General features: G+C 42.3%; 1 protein-coding gene and 1 non-coding gene across 5 annotated transcripts; both read right to left on the bottom strand.

Moving 5' to 3' along the window:
* Positions 1 to 2,262: 2,262 nt before the first annotated feature.
* On the bottom strand, positions 2,263 to 10,101 carry cirbpb (cold inducible RNA binding protein b). 4 transcript variants are annotated; one of them, XR_010035124.1, is made up of 9 exons: positions 9,993 to 10,101; positions 8,544 to 8,643; positions 8,005 to 8,111; positions 7,369 to 7,495; positions 6,923 to 7,121; positions 6,190 to 6,221; positions 5,919 to 5,968; positions 2,886 to 2,988; positions 2,263 to 2,413 (listed from the first exon to the last, which is right to left on the bottom strand). XR_010035124.1 is itself a non-coding variant. In XM_063200462.1 (7 exons), exons 2-7 carry the CDS (start codon positions 8,641 to 8,643, stop codon positions 5,316 to 5,318), a joined length of 597 nt encoding a protein of 198 aa, XP_063056532.1. In that variant the 5' UTR covers positions 9,993 to 10,100; the 3' UTR covers positions 4,382 to 5,315. The 4 variants fall into 4 exon arrangements, 1 of the variants encoding a protein (XP_063056532.1); XR_010035123.1 differs by lacking the exon at positions 6,190 to 6,221; XR_010035125.1 differs by lacking the exons at positions 2,263 to 2,413; positions 2,886 to 2,988 and adding an exon at positions 4,382 to 5,329.
* Positions 10,102 to 10,401: 300 nt separating this feature from the next.
* On the bottom strand, positions 10,402 to 10,474 carry trnam-cau (transfer RNA methionine (anticodon CAU)). Its single transcript has one exon. It is a non-coding gene; the product is annotated as a tRNA-Met (tRNA).
* Between the last annotated feature and the right edge of the window lie 11,408 nt (positions 10,475 to 21,882).

Raw genomic sequence — 21,882 nt, 5'->3', positions numbered from 1 at the left:
TCCACTCCAGATCCTAGAGTGAGTTCCAATATGTGTCCTTGCCTCCTCCACTTGTGCTTGTCTCCTCGTCCCGCCTCCTGGCCCTTCCTCCGTGGAGAAAATAATTAAGTTTCCCAGCTGTCAGCCTACTAGCCACATCAATTTTTGAGGGACTGTTTTTCATTCACCATCCCAATTGCAAATGAGAAAGACTCTACAATTGAGCTTTTGCAAGATAAATACTGTATAATGCTGTTGTCAGTGATGTCATCATGACATATTACTTCCTGGTATGAGGAGACAAGCACAAGTGGAGGAGGCAAGGCGGCATATTGTAATGCACCCCAGTGTGTTGCTAGGGGACCCCAGCAACAGGTCACACCCACTGGCCTGGCCCCCTGCTGTTCTCTTCTGTGCATAGGCCTGGGCCACTGCTCACTCCTCACACCACTGATCGGACGAGGAAGCCATCTCAGGTTAATGGACGCCTCAGGATCCCAGCCCTTTAGACATTTCTGTGAGTCTCAGAGTGAGTTTCTGAACTGTTATGTCAGAGCTATGATCACCTCTCACCACCACGCACACACTACATCTAGCTCGCGCGTTACGAGGCGGGTTGCCAGGTGTGACTGATTTCTAGCGCCAAAAACGCTTGAAACCCGCCTGGAGCCATTACAACATGCGTTATTTGAAACCCACTCAATTTGGCAACACATGGTTAGGCAGACGCAGCCTGCACTAGACAACATTTCCACGAGAACTCGGACATTTAGATTTGATTACAATTGATGAAACACAGGATGGATTTCCATGACTTTTCCAAAACTTTTGACCAAAAATACGTTTTCCATAACTTTTCCAGGCCTGGAAATTTGAATTTTCAAATTCCATAACTTTTCCAGGTTTTTCATGACCGTACGAACCCTGGTCAGTCTTACTATATTATCTGTTTACTATACAGCTTGTATTGTCTAGTGCAGGGATGTCAAACTCAGGGCCGGGGCCAAATGTGGCCTGTGGAGTTGTTTTATTGGGCCCCAAGATCAGATGTGCATCATAGTTGGCCCTCATATGCAGCATAGCATGACACTTAAAGATGAACTTTGGTGTCACGGGAATATCACAGTGGGCCCAGGCCAGCTCACAATCACATGGAACTCAATGTGCAGGCACAATTTAAATTCCTACATGTAGGCTATATGATGGAATAAATGTACGTGTGAATTTTAGGGAGTATTTAGTGCATGCATGCACATTTTTAATCAATGTTTTCAATTATATTTAGAGTTGTTTGGCCCCAAACTTTTGCCCCCAAATTTTGATTTTGGCCCTCAGTCAAGTTGAGTTTGACACCTCTGGTCTACTGGGTGCATAGTGCAATTCAGTCCCTCCAGGAATCTGTGATGTTACGATTTTTAACTGCTCATTCTCCATGCCATGGTTGTCAGAGACCACATTGGTTCAGTAATTAAATGGAGTAGCATGTACACCTGTAGCGCGCCTCTGTGACCCCGTTTTGGAACCACTGCAGTAGAGCAAGAATTAAAACACACTCAGGAGACAGCCCTTCATTCAAAACAAACTCTGCATAGACCCTTTACTGTTTGTAAAAAGATATGCCGTAATTCGGCTGCATGTGCATCATTGAAGCAGTGAATCGGCCATTCATTTCATTCAGTTGTACAGCAGACTCTGAATGGAGTCTGCAGTTCTCCGTTGGCACCTCTAGAGTGCAGCACCACTGAAGTGTTCTCTCGTAATACCCGTAGCCTCTTACTGCAGCTGGGGTCGCCAGCAACCTCATTAACTTGCTGACAATGCTTAACTACATCATCTACACGCACAGTTATTGTGGTGTAATAAAGGTGCACTGTGTAAGATTGTGGCCAGTGTAGGTATTGCAACTATACTCATTAAAATGGTACCGTCTACAGCCAATTTGATATTTTCATTAATATTTACTAAGTAATGAACTAATAGTTACTAATATGAGCAAAGTACAGCAAGTTTTGCAGCTAAAATGTTTAATTCTGGAAATTCATAATGGCAGACAATGGATAAGACCCCCATTTTCATATATGAAAAATGCAATTTTCCCTGCAGTCATAACGAATATTTGAAATTTGATGGTGGTGGTAAGTTAAGTATTTATGAAAACATTTGTGAATGGGCAGCGTTAATTCTGGAAATGAACTACTAAAAATATTACAGTGCACCTTTAAGAACCTGAATGTGTTCTTTTCAAATTTATACCAAGTTAAAACCAACAAGAGGAGAATGATATGGTAGTATTCAAACATGTTTTATTGTGAAATGCAAAGAAAACACCATCGCACAAACGGCACCAAGTTCCTCCCAAGTAGCCCGGGGCCTGCCAGCATTCTCCAACACCCCACTGGGCTGGAAGGCCTCTAGTGCAGCACCTGAAGTGAAACTGAAACACACACACACACACAACCTAATTAGGAAACTGTCAAGTTTTCCACACATCCCTGATAAGTGCACACATTTACTTCTACAGACCATTAGGAAAAAAAGTTTATTTCTACAAAAGGGTAAGTGCAGTAACTACATATTCGAAGTAATTTAGTTTTGACAAAAAACCTTGACAAAGCCTTACGGCCCGAATTAGTTAATGCAAGTTTGACACCGCAATATCTAAAAAAAATTTTTTTTGCACAACATCCAACCTAATACCAATACTTTGAGGAGGCTGCTAAGAAGGCACACATAGTCTAGAGTTCACATGAGGTGTGCAGGGCTTTACATAAACGTTTTTCATTAGCATCCAAAGTGGCTAGTACATTGGGTCTTTTCTACCAGCCAAACTGACTTCTCAACAGCGTTTGGCTGGTCTAAATTTAGAGCCCTGCGAGTGTGTGCACAAGAAGTCCTAAATGACATACCTTCACAAGGCCTGGCACGAGGCAGCAGTCACGGTTCAACTTCCCAACAATCAGTTTGCAGAGCCGAGCTCGTCCTCATCAATCAGTACGGGTCAACATTAACCTGCATGAAGAGGGAAAAAAAAACAATTTCAGCTTCAAATGCAAAACACACCAAGTGCTGCAGACTAGTTATCCCAATAAATGCATTTAAAAAGGCAAGAGAAGAGAAATGACTAGTGAGGCTAGAGGGCAATTTGAAAAGAAAAATATAAAAGCATTTTTAAGAGGCCAGTTCAGTGATGCATCTAGAGTAACAAGCAATGAGGATGTGTGCAGTGCTGTGCTGGCTATAAGTAATGTGTAGAGCGCTCTTGAACATTAGCTGTCGTCACTTGTTGGGCACTTCAGTGAGGAGTGTTTTGAAAAGTTGACCAATTCAATGAACTTAATACTGTAATGAAAAAGGATCTGGAGGAACGTGAAGCGGTTCAGAGGCTTGCTGTGGACTTTTTTTTTCTTTTTCCAACTTTCCATGTTTCAAAATCAGGGCAGGGCAAGTCAGTCACTGTTACAGGACATGCATCTTTTCGGAACATGGTGGTGGGGTGGGGGGGAAACACATGGCTTGGTGTTTTTTCTCATTATTTTTAAAAAGGAGCTTTTTTTTCAAAAGAGTAGCAAGATGGACATTAAAAATGAGAACGGATTGAGGAATGCGAACAGGATTGAGAGCAAAAGTGGTTACCTCACATTTACAGGCCTATCTCCACATATGCACTAGCCATGTCAGAGAGCGCCAGCCTGGCATCTTGTCTCGGAACGGAAGGCACACGTTTCACATGTCGGTAGGCACAAACACTTCATTCTCCAAGGACTTTGTGGATTTCCGATATGTTGTTGATTTTCTCTTGGACGCAATGAAGCATTAAACAGAACCAATTGCCATCTCATCTCTATTGTACTACTACAGCAATACTGCATTAGGGTGTTAAAATTATTATTATTCACCTTCAGCTCACCCGTATTAGTGTTAACACACCTAGAGACTTCAATATTACAGCTTTATTAGAAGACAAAACCTAGTCAGTTCTGCGCTATTCCAAAACATCCCAGCCACCCTTAGCATTGCACGTGCAACTAAATGCCCTAAAGATATCTATACAAGGAAAATCAAGTCCAGAGCCCATAAAAATACCAGATAATTCCCCATCCTAACTATGGACTTCTTAGGAAACTTTGAAAGTATGGAAGGGGACAGGCCATCTTAAGGCTAGGAGAAAAAGACTGAGGGAGAAGTTTTCCTCAGTCTCAGAATTATTAACTCATTACACTCCTAATATTTGAACCTCCAACTCCACCCCTTCCTAACCCTGCACTTACACAGGCCAATTTATTTGACTTCACGATGCACAGTAGAAACTCCATGCATGTGACCAATAAACTATCCTTGTATCCTGAACTACAATGTACCTGAGCAACAGCAACTCAGGCTATTGGGCTTAGTTTTGAGGCACAACAAGATCAGGGTTTTTTCCAATGGCTTGTTTAATAGGCTCCATGAAGCCAAAATTTTACAAAAGAAACTGTAAAAAGAAATTAATGTTTCTTACGAGGTGTTGGTACACAGGACAGATCACCTCAACGAACACAACTGGAGACATTTTAAGAATTTTCTTTAAGTTCAGTCCACCAAAGAGCATACTTTTTAAAAATTCAATGTTCAAAGAGTAAAGAGCCTCGGGTCACCACCCGAGGGGGTGTTTTTTTTTTGCCATCGCCAAAAAGGTCGCATTGTCTTCCCAGAGAAAGTTCACTCTTTGCTTACTGAATGTTCACAAAACTCTTTAGCCATACCAAGGAGGTTTGCGGGGAAACATACGAGTCCTCGGGAGCACACCCGCCTTGCTACAGGTAAAGGTATGCAGTACAGAAAGAAAGTCGCACAGAACACATCACAGCTAGTCCAGCTTCTCTCAAAGACATGGATTTTCAATTTCTTTTTTCCTCCAAAAAATAGCAGGGTCAACATAAAAAAAATCCAGTTGAAAAATACAAAAACTTAAATGATTTGCTGGCCCTGCTGCTAACTAGACATTCTGAATGGTGGTTGAAGGACTGAATTTAGATTTCCAGAAGCTATTGGGCTGTGATGATGGGAGCAGAGCAGAGCATTTTCAACTTTACAGCTTTTACATGGTCATTCACGTTTCACAACAATACTCCAACAGGATCTCGCACTGCCTTTAAGGATGGAGATCCCTTTCGAAAAAACAAACAAAACTCAATTAACACACACACAAAAAAAGGATTCATTTCTGTAGTATGATCGATGGAATGCAGGAACCAGGAGGACACACCATTTAAAAAAAAAAAAAAAAATCTTCGAAGAGCACATCTTTTTAAATACAGCCAGCGCAGGGGGATGATCTTGAAACCAGGAAGTTTTTTTTACTCGTGTGCAGCTGAGGACAAAAAGTAGGCAAAGGTTGTAAAGGCACTGCAGCATTCGGACAGTTTTGCTTTTTTTTTCTCTTTTCACACAACGAACTGTAACCAACGAGCATGGAGAGTAGAGCACAGAGCGCCTTATTCCTTCCCTTGAGCCTCATACGTACTGGGTTCCGTACTGGAGATGGAGATGTTGACACTAAGGGCCGGCGGTCATGACTTACGGTAACACACCCACCCCCCTCCCGTGGCAGCCTGGACTGGTCCATTTCATTTCATGGATGCGTTTAAGGACATACTGAAGGACGCTTAAGGACAAACTGAAGGACATTGTAGGACGCTTAAGGACATTCTGCAAGGAGGTTTAAGGACACTGAAGGAGGCGTTTTTCCCCTATGACCGCAGGACATTAGCCAACAGTTGATTTGGAATCGGTTTTCAGGTCTTTTAGAAGTACTTCTTGTCCCAAACATAAAACCCTGTCAATTTCAGTGGATGAACTGAGGGGGGACACAACGAATTGCTGAAGTTTTAGGTGAGGACTTTATAAACCCCTAATCGCGATTAAAAACAAAGTTGACATTTAACACAGTGGATACATACCATAACTGTCATAGCTGTCTCTGTAGGAGCCGCCCTCATAGCCTCCACTTCTGAAACACAAACACACAGCACAGATGTTGTGGTGAGCGTTACGTACGTACACGGGTGGGTAGCATGCTTACAGTACTAGGATAAACTACCATTTAACGAGGCATGCAATAAGGTCATCACATTACTTAACCCTTGTAAGGTGTTTGTGTAGTTACATAGGTGTTGAGACATTTTTTTTCAAAATAATTGAAAATGGAAAAAAATCATAGCTCATATTCACCCTCATGTTCCCTTCATTCTGCTTCTGAATTTCTGTGTGGTAGACATGTTTTGAGGGTGAAAGATACAAAGAGAGGGAGAAAGATAAGGAGACAGTGAAGAAAGTGAGAAAACTCAATCCAATCCAAACTCAATCCAATCAGCATTGTATCAAAAGTTTACAAAATATTGTAAATATTGTTATGTTTAAGCCTCCCCAAAACGAGGGGTCAAGACGACCCGGGAACACCTCCTGTGTAATAGAAATGTGCAGGGGGGGTTAGCAAGTGTGTGGGGGGGGGGGGTCACTAACTTTTGTCAGATTTATGTTCCTCACAGAAAATAAGCTTAAGGCCGTGAATCTCAACATGAAAGAATGACTAATACTATTTTACACAAGCCAAACAACACTAGAAAAGAGTCAAAATGACTCAAACACCTTACAAGGGTAAAGAGGAGACCAATTAACACCAGGGTTTTGAGGTTACTAGTTAAAAGATGCTGACCTACAAGTAAGTAGTAAGTGATCAACCCGCCAACAGGAAAACATCAGACAACATTTAGATAAAACAAGGACTCCAGGCTCTTTTTATGAAGCGATTTACCACTGCCCCAAGGTTCATTAATAATAATAATAATAATTCAAGCCGTTTACAAATGAGCCATGTTATGTTTTTTGAAGACTTTCGTGTTGTGTTAACCCTGGGTGTTGGGGAAGACGGCATGCATCACGGCGAGGTGAGACACACACGTACCTGCTCCCCCTGTATCCGCCACCGCCAGAGGAGTATCCGCCGCTGCTCCTGTATCCGCCTCCGCCGCCACCGCCGTAGCTCCTGTCGCTGCCGCCGTAGCTCCTGTCACCTCCGTAGCTTCTGTCTCCGCCGTAGCTCCTGTCCCCGCCGTAGCTTCTGTCTCCGCCGTAGCTCCTGTCACCTCCGTAGCTTCCGCCTCCTGATGGGGGCAGGGACATCAGAAGAATACTATATCTTATGTGCGTATGGACAGAACAATGGGCATTTCTGATCGTGCACACAAGACAGACGTTCTGGGAAATTCAGCTATGTCGTCTATTGTCTTGGCACAAGCATGTGTGCCACAAATCTGTGCAACATGTGCCATCACATACTTGGCCCAAGACAACATGCCAGAAAATCTTTGAAGTGGTATTTTTTTTGGAGTGTGAGTTATGTTTATTTACCCTCGCCTCTGCCACGTCCGCCACGGAAGCCTCCTCGGAATCCGCCGCCGCCTCTCCTGAAGCCTCCGCCGGACCTGCCGCCAGACTTGCCGGCCTCGTCCACCCTGATCATCCTGCCATCAACAGACTAACACAGGAAGTGCGTGATCAGACAACGACGTCACCGAAGAACATAATAATAATTTTATTTAAAAGCGCCTTTCAAACCACTCAAGGACACTGTACAGAGAATATGACAATGTAAAACTTCAACCAGCATCAGATGAAAAAAAAATCCCATTGTGCTATGTTCTGATCATCCTGCCGTCAACAGACTAACATGGGAAGTGCGTGATCGGACAACAATGTTACCAAAGTATATTACAGTTCATAAAAGTTGGAGCATGAGTCACCCAACAGTTTCTCTTCTGAAGGGTGCTGAACAAAATATTGTAAAACTGAAAAATGAGAAAAGGCCGCACCATGCATAGGTTTCCTTATTACAACTATAATAAAGAATCCTATGCATGGTGCGACCTTCTCATTTTTCACCAAAGTATATTACACAATATAGAACTTCGACCATTTATCGAATATTGAAAATATGCCAACACTGAAACATTGTGAGGTGACCACCCCGGTTTACATTAGTCTTACCTTTCCGTTCATTGCAAACATGGCGTCCTTGGCATCTTCAGGATTCTCGAAAGTGACAAAGCCGAAACCCCTTGAGCGGTCTGTCTCCCGATCCCTGATCACATCAACTGTGGAAGAAAAGTGGCAATTAAAATACAAAAAGGCATTACCTTATGCGAATCATGTGACAGCAGTTTAAGATATCTGCCTCAAAATATTAACATAATAGTAGATAAATAATTAAAGATACACTGTGCAGGAAATGGTCCAAAAAGGTACTGCAAGTGACTATACTGCTCATTGAAACTGGGCTGCCCATTGCCAAATTTGATCATTACGTGTACCATACTAGAAATGATTTGACTTAGTTAACTTTCATGTAGTCATTTTTTGCAGATAAAATGGTTTTTTTTTGGAAATTCAAAATGGCAGACGATGGAGAAGATCCCCCTTTTCATGTATATTTTCCAGCTTTGATTATTTCCATTCATAATGGATACTTAGAATTTGGTGGTGGTAAGTAGTATTCATGATAATAGTGGATAAAAATAATGAAGTACCTTTTGAGATGGTCCCATATTTGGAGAAGGCTTCCTCCAATGACTGCTCAGTGGTGTCGTAGCTGAGCCCACCAACGAAAAGTTTTCCTTCGTCAGACATCTAAACACAAAGGCACAACAAACAGCATTAATGAAACAGAAGCAACAGACTTGATCCGATGAAACTGAGAAAATGCAGTTATTTATTCTGCCTCCAACTACCTGGAACCACATAACCCACTTCTCACATACATTTGAGCATGGTTCTCGACTTAATGTGCCAAAACTTAAAATTTGCAGTTTCTAGGACACAGGCGACACACTATTACTGATAGTAACGCTATAAGTAACGCTAACTCGCTGACAAGCACACGTTGTAGAACTGAAACTGAATTGCATAAGGAATTCCCCCAACAATGGCGGGCAGAAGACATCATGTCGGCATTGAACATCCGGCTTAGAACCATCCAGATTGTCTGACGTATGTACAGCCAAAAGAGCATGCACTGGTATGTTCAACTAAAGAAACAGTATAAACAATCTCGGGTGAGTAAAAAATAATAATAATAATAGTGAATACATCATCTCCCTGGAGTAAAATCTTGATCACACAAAGGGGAAATACAATCCCCTACCGCATCGACACGAACAAGTCAATAATTCTCTCGACAAAGAAAAAAACAAAAACGCGTGCACTGTTATACACACTAATAATTCCGCAGTTCACGCAAAAAATAACTTCTGTACAACAACAGCCCTACAAGAACCTCGAACACGGGGGGAGTACGGATTTCCGCTGTGGCATATTAGCACATCTCGGGAGAGCCACTCACGCTAGCTAGCTTTACACGTGTTGACACCACGATTCCCAAAAGCCCCGGGCATCTTCCACGCTGATGGGCCCAATTTAGTGATCAACACACTTGCAATGATAACTGACGCATGAGTCAATGAACCGTTCAAATCAACATTCCACGTGATGAGCGATCAGTATCAGCTACCGCGTACACAGCTCTGATCTCGACCAGGTGCTGCAATGGCCGGCCCGGCCCAGCCCCCTCTCTCCTTTGTCATTTTGGATGATCCATTCAATGGCAGCCATTTTGTTCCATAGAAAGCTGGCGCGAACTCGCCATTCACCATTATTCGACATGCAACGACAAATACCGTGCGCTAATACAATGACTTGGTAATTTGCAATTGACACGCATATGCCTCTTCGGTGAGCCATTTAAAACCAAAATCGTTCACCACCGAGTCATCGTCAAACTAAGTAGGTCAAATAAGCCACCGCATGCACAGGTTAGCAGTAGGCCTACATGCTAGCATTTGAAACTGAATCCGATTCGCACCATTAGGTACGCACTCGCATATCGTATGCCATTCGAAACTGTATATGAAACGGCACTTAACCAATATCTCCACAAAGGCATTGTAAAATGCATTATTTTACGAGTGAATCGGTCTTACCTTTACAGGAGTTGAGTCTTCGCGGACTTCCAAGGCAGCTTACTAACGAGGAAATGGCGGAAGGGGCGATAACCGTGGGCTTATAAAAGCGTGACGCGCGAGCCACGCCCCAAAAAGCAGCATTCGCTGAAGGCGGGAATGGCACAAAAGACCGCAATTTCCTTGAACCCCCCCCCCTTTTTTGTATGCTCACTTTATTTTAGTTCTCATAACACATCTATGGATGGAGCAAGGCATGAAGCTAAAATGCGCTTCAGTTATGTATATCGCTTTGCATTTGCAAATATCATGCAATCTTGATTATAAATGGTTTATCTTCCCATTGTGCTTACTACTGCCATTTAGAACTACAGGTTTTCATCTTCAGGATACGTATCACTACAAAATATTGTCAGAAGTGCAAAACATCTGCCCCGTGTGAGGCTCGAACTCACGACCTTCAGATTATGAGACTGACGCGCTGCCTACTGCGCCAACGAGGCCTGATACTACAGAGAACAACAGCTTCTCAAAAACGCATGCGCGAGTATAGGACTCCGCTCTGTGTTGCAACTTTCCATTCTATCTCTCAGCTTTGCATTGGGAGACTCGTTGTCGAAGCACGACATTCTGTGTGCGATCTGCATCTCCTCACATATGCCAATGTTTTGTCAGTGATAACACATCATGGTTGACATATAAGGCACTTATGTTTAACTACTGTTTGTGCTTGAAGACGTTGATCTGATAATAGTAGTATGCTGTTCCATTTTGGTGGTTTATACTGTGCAGATGCGTGTAGCCTGTCGTTGATTTCTTCTGTCAAAAACGATATGTGGTGGTTATACTGCGGACTGTCCACGAGGTGGTGCAATAGTCCCAAACAAACACTTGCAATTCATTGCGTGCAGTTGACCTCTTGTCTGTATACAGTCAGTGGTTGTTATTGCAGTACATTAATTTTACTTGGCGATTATACTGCAGATTGGCCTGCTGTTAAAAGTTCTACTCACTGATACAATAGCCATGCTGTTGTATAGTGCAATGCATTCCCCGTCCAGCAGATGGCACTGTACTACTATCTAATTCAGAGCCGTATATAGAGAAGTAGAGGAGAGTAGAGGGAACTTTAGTTGTCTGACAGCTTACATACAGTGTTGGGTAAGTTACTTTATACATGTAATTCGTTACAGTTACAAGTTACCTTGATTAAAATGTAATTGTACTGTAACTTTTTGGATTACTTTTACAAAGTAATGTAACTGATTACTTTTGGATTACTTTTGGATTACTTAAGGTTTAAATGAGCATTGACCCATGTTCAACATTTTATTTGTGAGAACTGACACTTTTTTAACCAAATGTTAAAAAGCAGAGTGTCGAGGGTCTTACGGATAGGCACACAGATACGGCAGGAACGCAGGAGATGATGTTTTTCTTTTTAGATGCGTCCCAGCATCTCTATAAGAGGGTATGTCAATACGAGCACTTGCAGTGCACTCCTCTGCTCGCGCTGCGCTTGTCTCGCAATGCAATCAGCTGCGTGCTCCGGGCCAAATAGTCAACACTGCCACCTTGTGGACACAGGAGGGAACAATTTGAAGAATGCGTTTCAGACGGACGGACAGACATAGGCTACCCTCTTATAGAGATGCTGGGACACATCTAAAAATAACAAACAAGTACAAATGCATGTCAACATGCAAACGGCAATAATTATGAAGTTTTTAGAGATTAACCGTCAATGTGATGAGAGGACGCGCACACTCGAATGTGCCCAATGATAAAAACGTCACTCTCGCCACAGCACGCAACCCTTTGCCAAACACGGAAGTGCTGCGAGACCGGTAAGACATGAAACTTTCAAATGCTCAAGAAACATTGCTAAGTGCTTTTAAAACACTGCAAACTTGTTTTAACTCATAAGGATAAACAATGGAATTAGGCAAAACAAAATAATGAAACAACAGATGTTGACAAAACTTGGATTTCGTGTGGCTTGTGATTGAAAATGTATGCGCGTTTGGATGCAATGCATGCGAGTGTAATGTATGAATACTCCGGGTTTAAATGGTTGTCAGCTAAGCATGTGTGTTAATAATTAATTAGATATAAGGGGCCAGAGACTCAACTTCGCACAAATTGTAATCCTGTTAAGTAATCCCCATTCTCATTGAATGTATCTGTAATCTGATTACATCGTTTTTTTCTTGTACTGTAACGGATTACAGTTACTTTTATTTTGTATCCTTTTACCGTAACGCCGTTACATGTAATCCGTTACTCCCCAACCCTGCTTACATAGATACAACACATACTGTAGAAACAAGACATAGACACAAAGACCTAATACACATAATTGCACATTGCAGCAAACATACAGCAAAAATCCGAGTAGTATAGCAAAATGCCTTACATCAGTTAACATACACACCCACACACTCTCTCTTACACACACACACACACACACACACACACACACACACACACACACACACACACACACACACACACACACACGCACACACACACACACACACACACACACACACACACACACACACACACACACACACACTCTTACTCACACACACAGCACAAATGCAAAAAAAACATACACTTAGACCTACAAACTGCACATTATTGCATATTGCAGAGAACATATATTAAGTACAGCAGACAACCTTCCATCAGTTTTTACCTGCAGTGTAGTCTACTTTTTTGTGGTGGGTTTACTGTATATTTGAGCATTTTTTGAAGTGGGTGGGTATACTCTATATATTTCTGATATTCTAAATAATGGATCAATCAATTTTAAGTGGGTATACTGAAATCCCTGAAATTTGGAAGTGGGTACACTGCATCTACGAGCACTACACCACTGGTTTTCACACACACACACACCCCTCTGGTCTTATTCAGTGTTTCCCTGGCTGCGATTTTGAGTAGAATTTGCATGACTTGGATCACCACGTGTGTGTGCCACATGTTGGGATCACTAGAAATTGGGCCTTCACAAGAAACCATAGATGAGCTAATGCCCCAGTCCTTCAGAAACACTTTCCCGAAGACCAGAGTGATTATAGACTGAGACACAGCACTGCCTCCACAAAAGCCTAGTTCCAAAGTGCTGAGTTCTGAAGCGTACTCCTTTTACAAGGGAGTAACCACACTGAGCCGGTTTATATGGCCGCAATAATCAGGTTATTGGAATAATCAGGTTATTGGAGTAAACGGTTTATTGCTGTTTACATGCAGTTCATCGATTGACTGTGTTCCACTAAAATGTGTGACACGAAGCTAGAGTTTAAGGCTTGTGATTGGCTACTTATCCTTCTAGAATGTCAATAACCTGACAATAACCCGATTATGCTGGTTACATGACACAAGAAATCAGTTTATTAGCCAAAAACCTACCTGTGAGAATCGGATTTCTCATCAACCGATAACCGATTAGATGTAATTTCCTGCATTTTAACGTCCCGTGTCCCGTTTCAGCTCTACACAGAAAGTTCCTGTATTTCATGGGGCTTGTGGGGGCCAAAACCTTTCTGTCCAAGGACCACATCTGGCCCCAGGGCCGCCATTTGAAAAGCCCTGCATTACAGTATTTGTTGATCTCTGTGTTAGTTTTGGGTAGGGTGCGCACATCCAAAAACACTTGTTGCAGGTGCCAGACAAAAAAATCAGATAGTTGAAAAAGGTAGGTCTGCACACTGCCGATGAGCTCCAAAAATAAACTTTATTATTTAAAATGCATCGTTTCGATCACACTGGATCTTCATCAGGCATGAAGATCCAGTGTGATCGAAACGTTGCATTTTAAATAATAAAGTTTATTTTTGGAGCTCATCGGCAGTGTGCAGAGTGCAGACCTACCTTTTTCAATGATCTCTGTGTTAACCACTTGAAGAGAGGAAAATAGACTACTGCCCACAAGGCCGAGTACAAAGCTTTGACAGTCTTCCTTTACAGATGGCTTGGATAGATTTAACTTACTCATGTAGCCTACTACGTAGTATCATCTTGAAATGGTACACCAAGGAAAATTACCCGACAGGTAATATGAAAGATGTTGAGCTGTGTTGAAGTGTTGAGAATTACATTATTAACATTTTAGTAGTTCTTCCCCCAGGAAAAGAAACTTGGAGGTTAAAAGATCAAGGGTGAGACCCAATACATGTGAATGTTAAAGTTGCTGTCCAAAATAATCTTTTAAAGAGAGAGAGAGAGAGAGGTGTGTGTGTGTGTGTGTGTGTGTGTTTTAGTTAATCTTTGCAGTCTAGCAAACACCTTTGTTTGAGGGATGGTGGGTAGATGAATGAGAGGTGTGATAGCAGTGATTCTCAAACTGTGAAGCCCCCCCCCCCCCCCCAGGCCTAGAGGTCATTGTACAATTGTCTCTGTTATAGGGAGAGAGTTGGAAGTGTGAATTTGGTCAGCCTCTAGTCGTTGAAGTTGCCAGTCTTGTTTTCGATTTCAGCAGGGGGTTGGGGCCATGAGGAACGGGTTTTAGTCTTGCAAATCGCCACTCAAGGTGTCACCCTTGACACAGAGATGATTACATTATAGTCAACTCTTAACAGACAGTGAAACCTGAAGCGACAATCAAGAACACAAAAGGGTCTCGCTACCGAGGGGGGATCAAGGAGGCCTAGCCTGCCCCCCTCCCTCCCCTCAACACTTTATGGGAACAGGCTGATTTAAATTTATTTCTTGTTGCGCAACAAGAACAATTTGAGTTCGAGTGTCAAACACACAGATAACAAAATGGCCTGCGGGGGGCGCTCTAAAATATATAAACTGCTATAACTTTTGATTAGTTAAACCTAATTTAACATATGAGGTATGTATGGATGCAGCATGAAGAGGAGAAACCGGTGAACTAAGTATTTGGTTACCAGAGTAAAGACACAATATGTAATAAACACACTTTTAGGCCATGGACAGCTAAATTCTGGCTTTTTTAAGATAAAGGGTGGAAATGCCCTCAAAGTTGCAATGAAACATAATTTATTGTTACAAGTTATTGTGAATAAAGTCTGGGTTATCACTTAACTTGATTTGTTCAGAATATACCTGAAGCACACAGATACTTAGGATACCTATACACAAATATGGCTGCATAAAGCCTATGTGATATTTAGCACCCAACTTGCAACTTTGAGTTTATGAATTTAGGATCATGAGTACCAGCTTTTTTTCAATCAAGCCATCATTTTATTCACAACTTAAACACATTATATCTGGAAGAAATTAAATCAATAATAATAATAATAATAATAATGATGATAATAATAATAATAATGAATAATAATGAATTTGAAATGACTGAGAAAAAATGCACATGCCTACGACCCCACTATAAGGGTCTGTAGTGCGGAATTCAAAAAGTGCGGAATTCAAAAAGGTCTTCATAAAGCATTTTAAATGTTTTTTTTCACTATGATTTCCTGTTAGCCTATACCCTGGGCCATAACGAGTTGATAGGGACAACTCCCAACTCGGCCCCGTTTGGTGTCAGAGCTAAAAAAAACAACTTTTAAGGAAAATCTGCAGGCAAAATTATGTAGCTATAAATAGTAAGGTACTGCAACTGCAAAAATGGTCCTAGAACCCTGCAAATTTACATGGGTCATCCTGTCACATAGGGGAACCAACCTGAAAAATGTTTTAGGGCTTGGGGCTTTTCTTATGTCAAATATCATCTTCAACATATCCAAAAAGCCCAAAAAATGCTTGTCCGCCTGACATATTGTCTTCATATTTGATCATTTCCAACTCTGTTATGATATGCACTGGTCCCTCAAATGTAAATAAAAAACTACCTACCTTCCTGAGCTTCAATTTAAGTCCAAGAGGACCTTTCTAGCTAGAGTACAACAGCTGCTATGTCCAAAATTATTCACTACAGCCTATCCGAAAATAGTCTACTGGCAGTAGTCTACTGGCATTCTACAGGCATTCAGACACTTTCAGGCATAACCATTTCATATGGGACTATGGACATCAATTTCACATATGTTTGACCTTGACTTTAAAATTGCAATGAATGAAAGTATGATGTGAATAGCATCAAAAGTAACTAATGTTACCACCTATTGGTGGACTATGAACAGGATGCAACACATGGTACTATTACACAAAACGAATGCATCAAATGAGAACTTTTGAATGGTTTGTATTGTACAACAGTAGTGTAGAATGTGAATAAGAACTTTTAATCATCATTCAATAATCCTCAATATCATCATCCTCCTGTTCCTCATCTTCATTCACATTTGTATGGATTTCATCAGTAATTTTATGTTCTGTGTCCTCCTCTGCCAAGACATCAATGAGAGCTTTTGGAATTACATCACCCTCAAACCATAGTGGTTCAAGCTTCCCAGTATTTGTGTTTATGTGAAACCCATGGTCAAGTGGACTTGGGATCTCTGGGTAATGTTCATGGGCCCTCTTCCAGATGCACACTTGAAAGTAGAGTATTATCTATTAATCCCAGGGGGAAATTAAGGTGCATCTATACAGCAATACAAAAAGACATTACACACACATTACAGACGGGTCATTCCACGACAAATCGATGTAACAATGTATCGTTACACATATTAACCATGTAGCTCACTCTTACATACAAACATTCAGCCCAAGGCAGAGTCACTTCCTCTCTCTCTCTCTCTCCTCCATTCACACAGGCAGATCTCTCTCTCTCTCCCTCTCTCTCACACACACACACGCTTGAGAAGATTGTTGAGGGGGTCACACCCAGACGTAGGATAGGAGTCCAGGTAGAAGCACAGGAGGCATACAGATAGTGTTCAGGTGTGAGGGTTGGTTTATGCGCTCCAGTCACCTGTGAGAATTTCTGTGTCCTTCTGTGTGGTGTGGAATAGCTGAATGGCCTTGGGGACAAAGGACCTCCGTACCCTGTCTGTGCTTCAGGAGATGGCGCGAAATCTGTAACTGAACAGGATTCTCTGGTTGTCAAAGACTGGGTACAGGGGGTGCTTGTGGTTGTCCTTTATAGAGTGGAGTCTGCTTAGTGTCCTCTTCTCAGCTGTGACAGTGAGAGCCTCCAGTTCTGTGCCTATACAGACTCAGCTTTCTTCACCAGCCAGTCAAGGCGTCCAGCATATCTCCTTCTAATGTTACCACCCCAGCATGCCACAGCATAGGAGAGCACACTAGCCATGACAGCCTGATAGAACATCTGCAGGACTCTGTTGCAGACATAGAAGGATCTCAGCTTCCTCAGAAAGTAGAGCCTCCCCTGGCCTCTCTTGTAGAGTGCTTGTGAGTTAGCAGACCAGTCCAGTTTATTGTCCAGGTGTACACCCAGGTACTTGTATGTGCAGACTGTCTCCACTGTCTCCCCCTTGATGGAGACAGGCACCAGGGGTGGGGAGTTTCGCCTGAAGTCAACCACCATTTATTTGGTTTTGGCGGTGTTCAGCTGCAGCTGGTTGATTCAATCTGCACCATCTGGCAAAGGTCTCCTACCCGGTAATCCAACAATGATGGTGTCACCTGAGAACTTTTGCATATGGCAGATCTCTGAGTTGTTGTTGAAGTCATTATTTTACAGGGTGAACCGCACTGGGGAAAGCACCGCTGAGGACTTAAATGAATGATGAAAGACTTAAATGAATGTTGATGTTCGATTCAATATCTTCATTGGTTTCACCTCTCCTTTGCTTTTGAATGCTGACATGAAGTCAGCAGGCATGCAGGATCAGAAGAGCAGCAATGTGTTCCTGGGAATAATATTCAGCCAGTAGGTTGATGTAAATTAATCTATCACCCATGTCAAAGATTATGTTGACAGTTGAGGTCTTGGCATAATACAAGACAATGAAGAAAATGTCTGAGTCTTTTACTCTGACTCTAACGGTCCTGACGTGAGGCATTTTAGTCTGGATGTACTGCATGCAATCACTTTAACTTCTGTTTCTTCATGTTTTGAGCAGATCCTATCCTGTAGACCAGCCTCAATGAAAATGACAGGCCTTCAGAGGACATTTTTCATCATACAGTATCTTGGGAGCTCCAGTGATCCAGTAGTAAATTAATGAGTGCCTTTTTGTTTTCATGCAGGGTTCCCACACCTTTTTCATGAACAAATTCCAAGCACCATTTTTTAGGTTTTCCAGCAGCTATAAATAGGTAGCCTACTAGTGAGTTTGCCCATGTCAGGGTCATAGGAGGCGCAACAACACACATACTCACCATGCAACATCAATGGTCACCCAGTATAGAAGCACCCAGGGCTTTTTCTAGATCTTTTTGGTATGAGGGAAGGCCAGAGGGTCACCACCATGGAAGGGGCGATGGCCCACACATTGGGAAACATTTGGGACACTTGGCAGACTGAGTGGGAGGTTGTGTGGGGGTTCTCCCCCAGAAGACAGTAATGAAGACAGTTCATGTAAGTGTCTGTGCTAAATATTGTTTCAGCTGATGCAGGTATGATGAGGAGTTTCCATCCTGAATGAGAGCACATTGACCTTGAGGGGGAAACTGCATATTCTCAGCATCTTTGATCATGTGGTTCATGCCTTTTGCTTTGTTGTTATTATTTTGTGCAAAAATGAACACCAATTGTTGAGATGGAGTGTGGTGTCCGAGTTGTGGGGTAGGGCCCATGAGCATTACCCAGGGATCCAAAGTCCACTTGACCATGGGTTTCATATAAACACAGATACTGGGAAGCTTGAACCACTATGACTTGAGGCACTGGCGTAACGCAAGTGCTTCAGGCCCCCTTGCAAGCTAACAAGAATGGGCCCCCAAACAAAAAAGAGGGCCTAATATCATGTGGAGGGGGTCCGTTTCTTCAAGTCAAGGGCCCATATGCCCTCCCCGCCTCGTATGGGCCCCCCTGCCTTGCAGGGGCTGCGGGGGTATACTTTACGGCTCTGGTTTGAGGGTGATCTAATCCCAAAAGCTCTCATTGATGTCTTGGTAGAGGAGGACACAGATGACACTGATGAAATCCATACACATGTGGATGAGGATGAGGAGGATGATAATGATAATTATAAAATGATGATTAAAAGTTCTTATTCACATTCTACACTACTGTTGTACAATACGAACAATTCTTTAAATAATTTTCTCATTTCATGCATTTGTTTTGTGTAATAGTACCATGTGTTGCATCCTGTTCACAGTCCACCAATAGGTGGTAACATTAGTTACTTTTGATGCTATTCACATCATACTTTCATTCATAGCAATTTTAAAGTCAAGGTCAAACATATGTGAAATTGATGTCCATAGTCCCATATGAAATGGTTATGCCTGAAAGTGTCTGAATGCCTTTAGAATGCCTGTAGAATGCCAGTAGACTATTTTCGGATAGGCTATAGTGAATACTTTTGAACATAGCAGCTGTTGTACTCTAGCTAGAAAGGTCCTCTTGGACTTAAATTGAAGCTCAGGAAGGTAGGTAGTTTCTTATTTACATTTGAGGGACCAATGCATATCATAACAGAGTTGAAAATGATCAAATATGAAGACAATATGTCAGACGGACAAGCATTTTTTGGGCTTTTTGGATATGTTGGAGATGATATTTGACAGAAGAAAAGCCCCAAGCCCTGAAACATTTTTCAGGTTGGTTCCCCTATGAGACAGGATGACCCATGTAAATATACAGGGTTCTAGGAGCATTTTTGCAGTTACAGTACCTTAATATTTTACAGCTATATAAGTTCGCCTGCAGATTTTCCTTATTGGGCCCTGACACCAAACGGGGCAGAGTTGGGAGTTGTCCCTATCAACTCGTTATGGCCCAGGGTATAGGCTAACAGGAAATCAAAGTGAAAAAAACATAACAAAAAACATCCTGAGGGGTGTAGCTAGCTCCCGGCCTTTAAGTTTCCTGCTGAAATGAGTGTTTTTAGTGCTTGAATCAGGCCAGGCAAATATTTTGCCACTGGGCGCACAGCTTCAACTCAGGCACCCCTTAAACTTGGTTGGTGTGTCCATGCTGCCAGAGCTCGCCCAGAAGTTGATCTTTTCTTTGATTTTGTAAATCAGTCTCTTCAGTGGTCCTCAGCGGTGGGAAATCCTCTTAAACGCTTTGGGATGTTCTCTTCACCTCTAATCAGACAAGCGATGGAGTAAGTTGCACATGGTCAGAATTTGGCAAAGGGTTTCTTACTTAGTAATAGTATGCACGCTTGCAACCCCTCACTTTTCCAGCCATGTTCACGCCATTATCGCAACACTGACCCCTGCAATCCATGTTGGCCAAGTGCTTCCTCTTTTATTTTTTTTCCTGTAGTTTTTACTTTATTTATGACAGGACAGTGAAGGCAGTGAGAGGAAGCAAGTGGGGAGAGAGAGACGTGGAGGGGTCGGCAAAGGACCCGGGCCGGGAATTGAACCCGGGTCAGCCTGGCCGGTTGACCCCTGCAATCAGCCAAGCGCATCTTCTATCATTGTGGCTTTTCCTATCATTTCCTCTTCTGTCTTCTTTGAGAAATCTTTTAATTTTTTTTTTTTTAATTGAACATTAATAAACAAAGACAACAGGGGAAACAAACAAAAAAACTAAAAAATGTAACCGGAATACATCATAGAGGCCAGGTTTTCACATAACAAAAAGACAAAGAATTACACAAACAGTGTCCATCCCAGAGTTTCCCTTTCCACCCACAGTCTCCCAAACTCCCTCCCGTCTGTGTGTGAAGGTGATCTTCTGCAGAGAAAACATTCATTTATTTCACATTCAGTTTCAGTCGGGGTTTGAGTGACATACCTCAGTAACAACACATTTTGCTCCACATCTGAGATGCCGGGAGTTGCATCACACATCATTGAATGAAATGATGTCTCTTGCCTTCCCTTCAAAATAGTCTTAAAGTGATACTGTCCCATTTTTGGAAATAAGCTTATTTTATGTGGCCTGCGTTATCTCTTTACCGTAATATTTTTTAGATTTTTAGTTGTTTAGTGACTACGCCACTCTCATTTGTTAGGGTGAGAGAACCCAACCATCAAACACTTGATTTGACTTTCCCCGCAACAGGTTAGTGAATAACAAGAGATACAACTGTCGTACAATTCAGAGTTCTTTTTATTTTCTTTCTTTTCGTAATGAGTCTCTGTCCATAAAGTATGCCCCAAGAGCTCAGTCAAATATAGAAACAGAATATGAACATTTACATTACTTATAGGCACGTCATCTCAATATACAAACTTGTGCAAAAGTGCTTTATGCAAAAGTGCTAATGGCAATTGGCAATTGCACGAGGGGCAGACCAAATAACAAAAATTGCACGGCAAACAAAGTTAGTAAATCAAATTAAATAAAAAAACAAACTGCCAAAAGGGCAAAATTGGTAATGGCCACCACACACACACACAAGCCTGTTAGACACACGTCTTTGGTCTCCCCCTACAGCAAGTATAGGTTCCAAAAGGAGTCTGAGATTTAAGATACGTCTCCCAGTAATACTTCAGTGTTCATACCCTAATCATATACACAAGCTCCGTCTTGGCGGTTACTAAGTAGAAACTTACACGAGCCCCTTCGTCTCGTATGTTAGAGTGAAACTTACACAAGCCCCTTCGTCTCGGACGTCAAAGTGAAAAGGTTGCACAGGATGAATCACTCACACAATAGGACAAAACAAAACAAAAGGTTGGGAAAAGAACAGTGATGCCCCCCTTCTCTAGTGACACTGCATCAGTGTAGTCGAAGGCACCAACTCCTCCTCTGGTTCTCTCGAAGCGGCATGCAAGCAGTCAACCACACAGGACACAAAGTGGAAGAACATCACCAGCGACACTTGAGTTTGCCCAGCTCAGCACACCATCCCAGAACAGCAGCCGACCCCACGCCAGCCGCCGATGGACAGGGCTTTCCTGTACGGTGGCTCAACCACAAACAGAGAGCGGT

The sequence above is a fragment of the Engraulis encrasicolus genome, chromosome 6 (genome assembly GCF_034702125.1).
Source record: "Engraulis encrasicolus isolate BLACKSEA-1 chromosome 6, IST_EnEncr_1.0, whole genome shotgun sequence".
Classification (NCBI taxonomy): domain Eukaryota; kingdom Metazoa; phylum Chordata; class Actinopteri; order Clupeiformes; family Engraulidae; genus Engraulis; species Engraulis encrasicolus.
The sequence above is the reverse complement of the archived record's forward strand: the minus strand, read 5'-3'. Positions and strand labels throughout refer to the sequence as shown.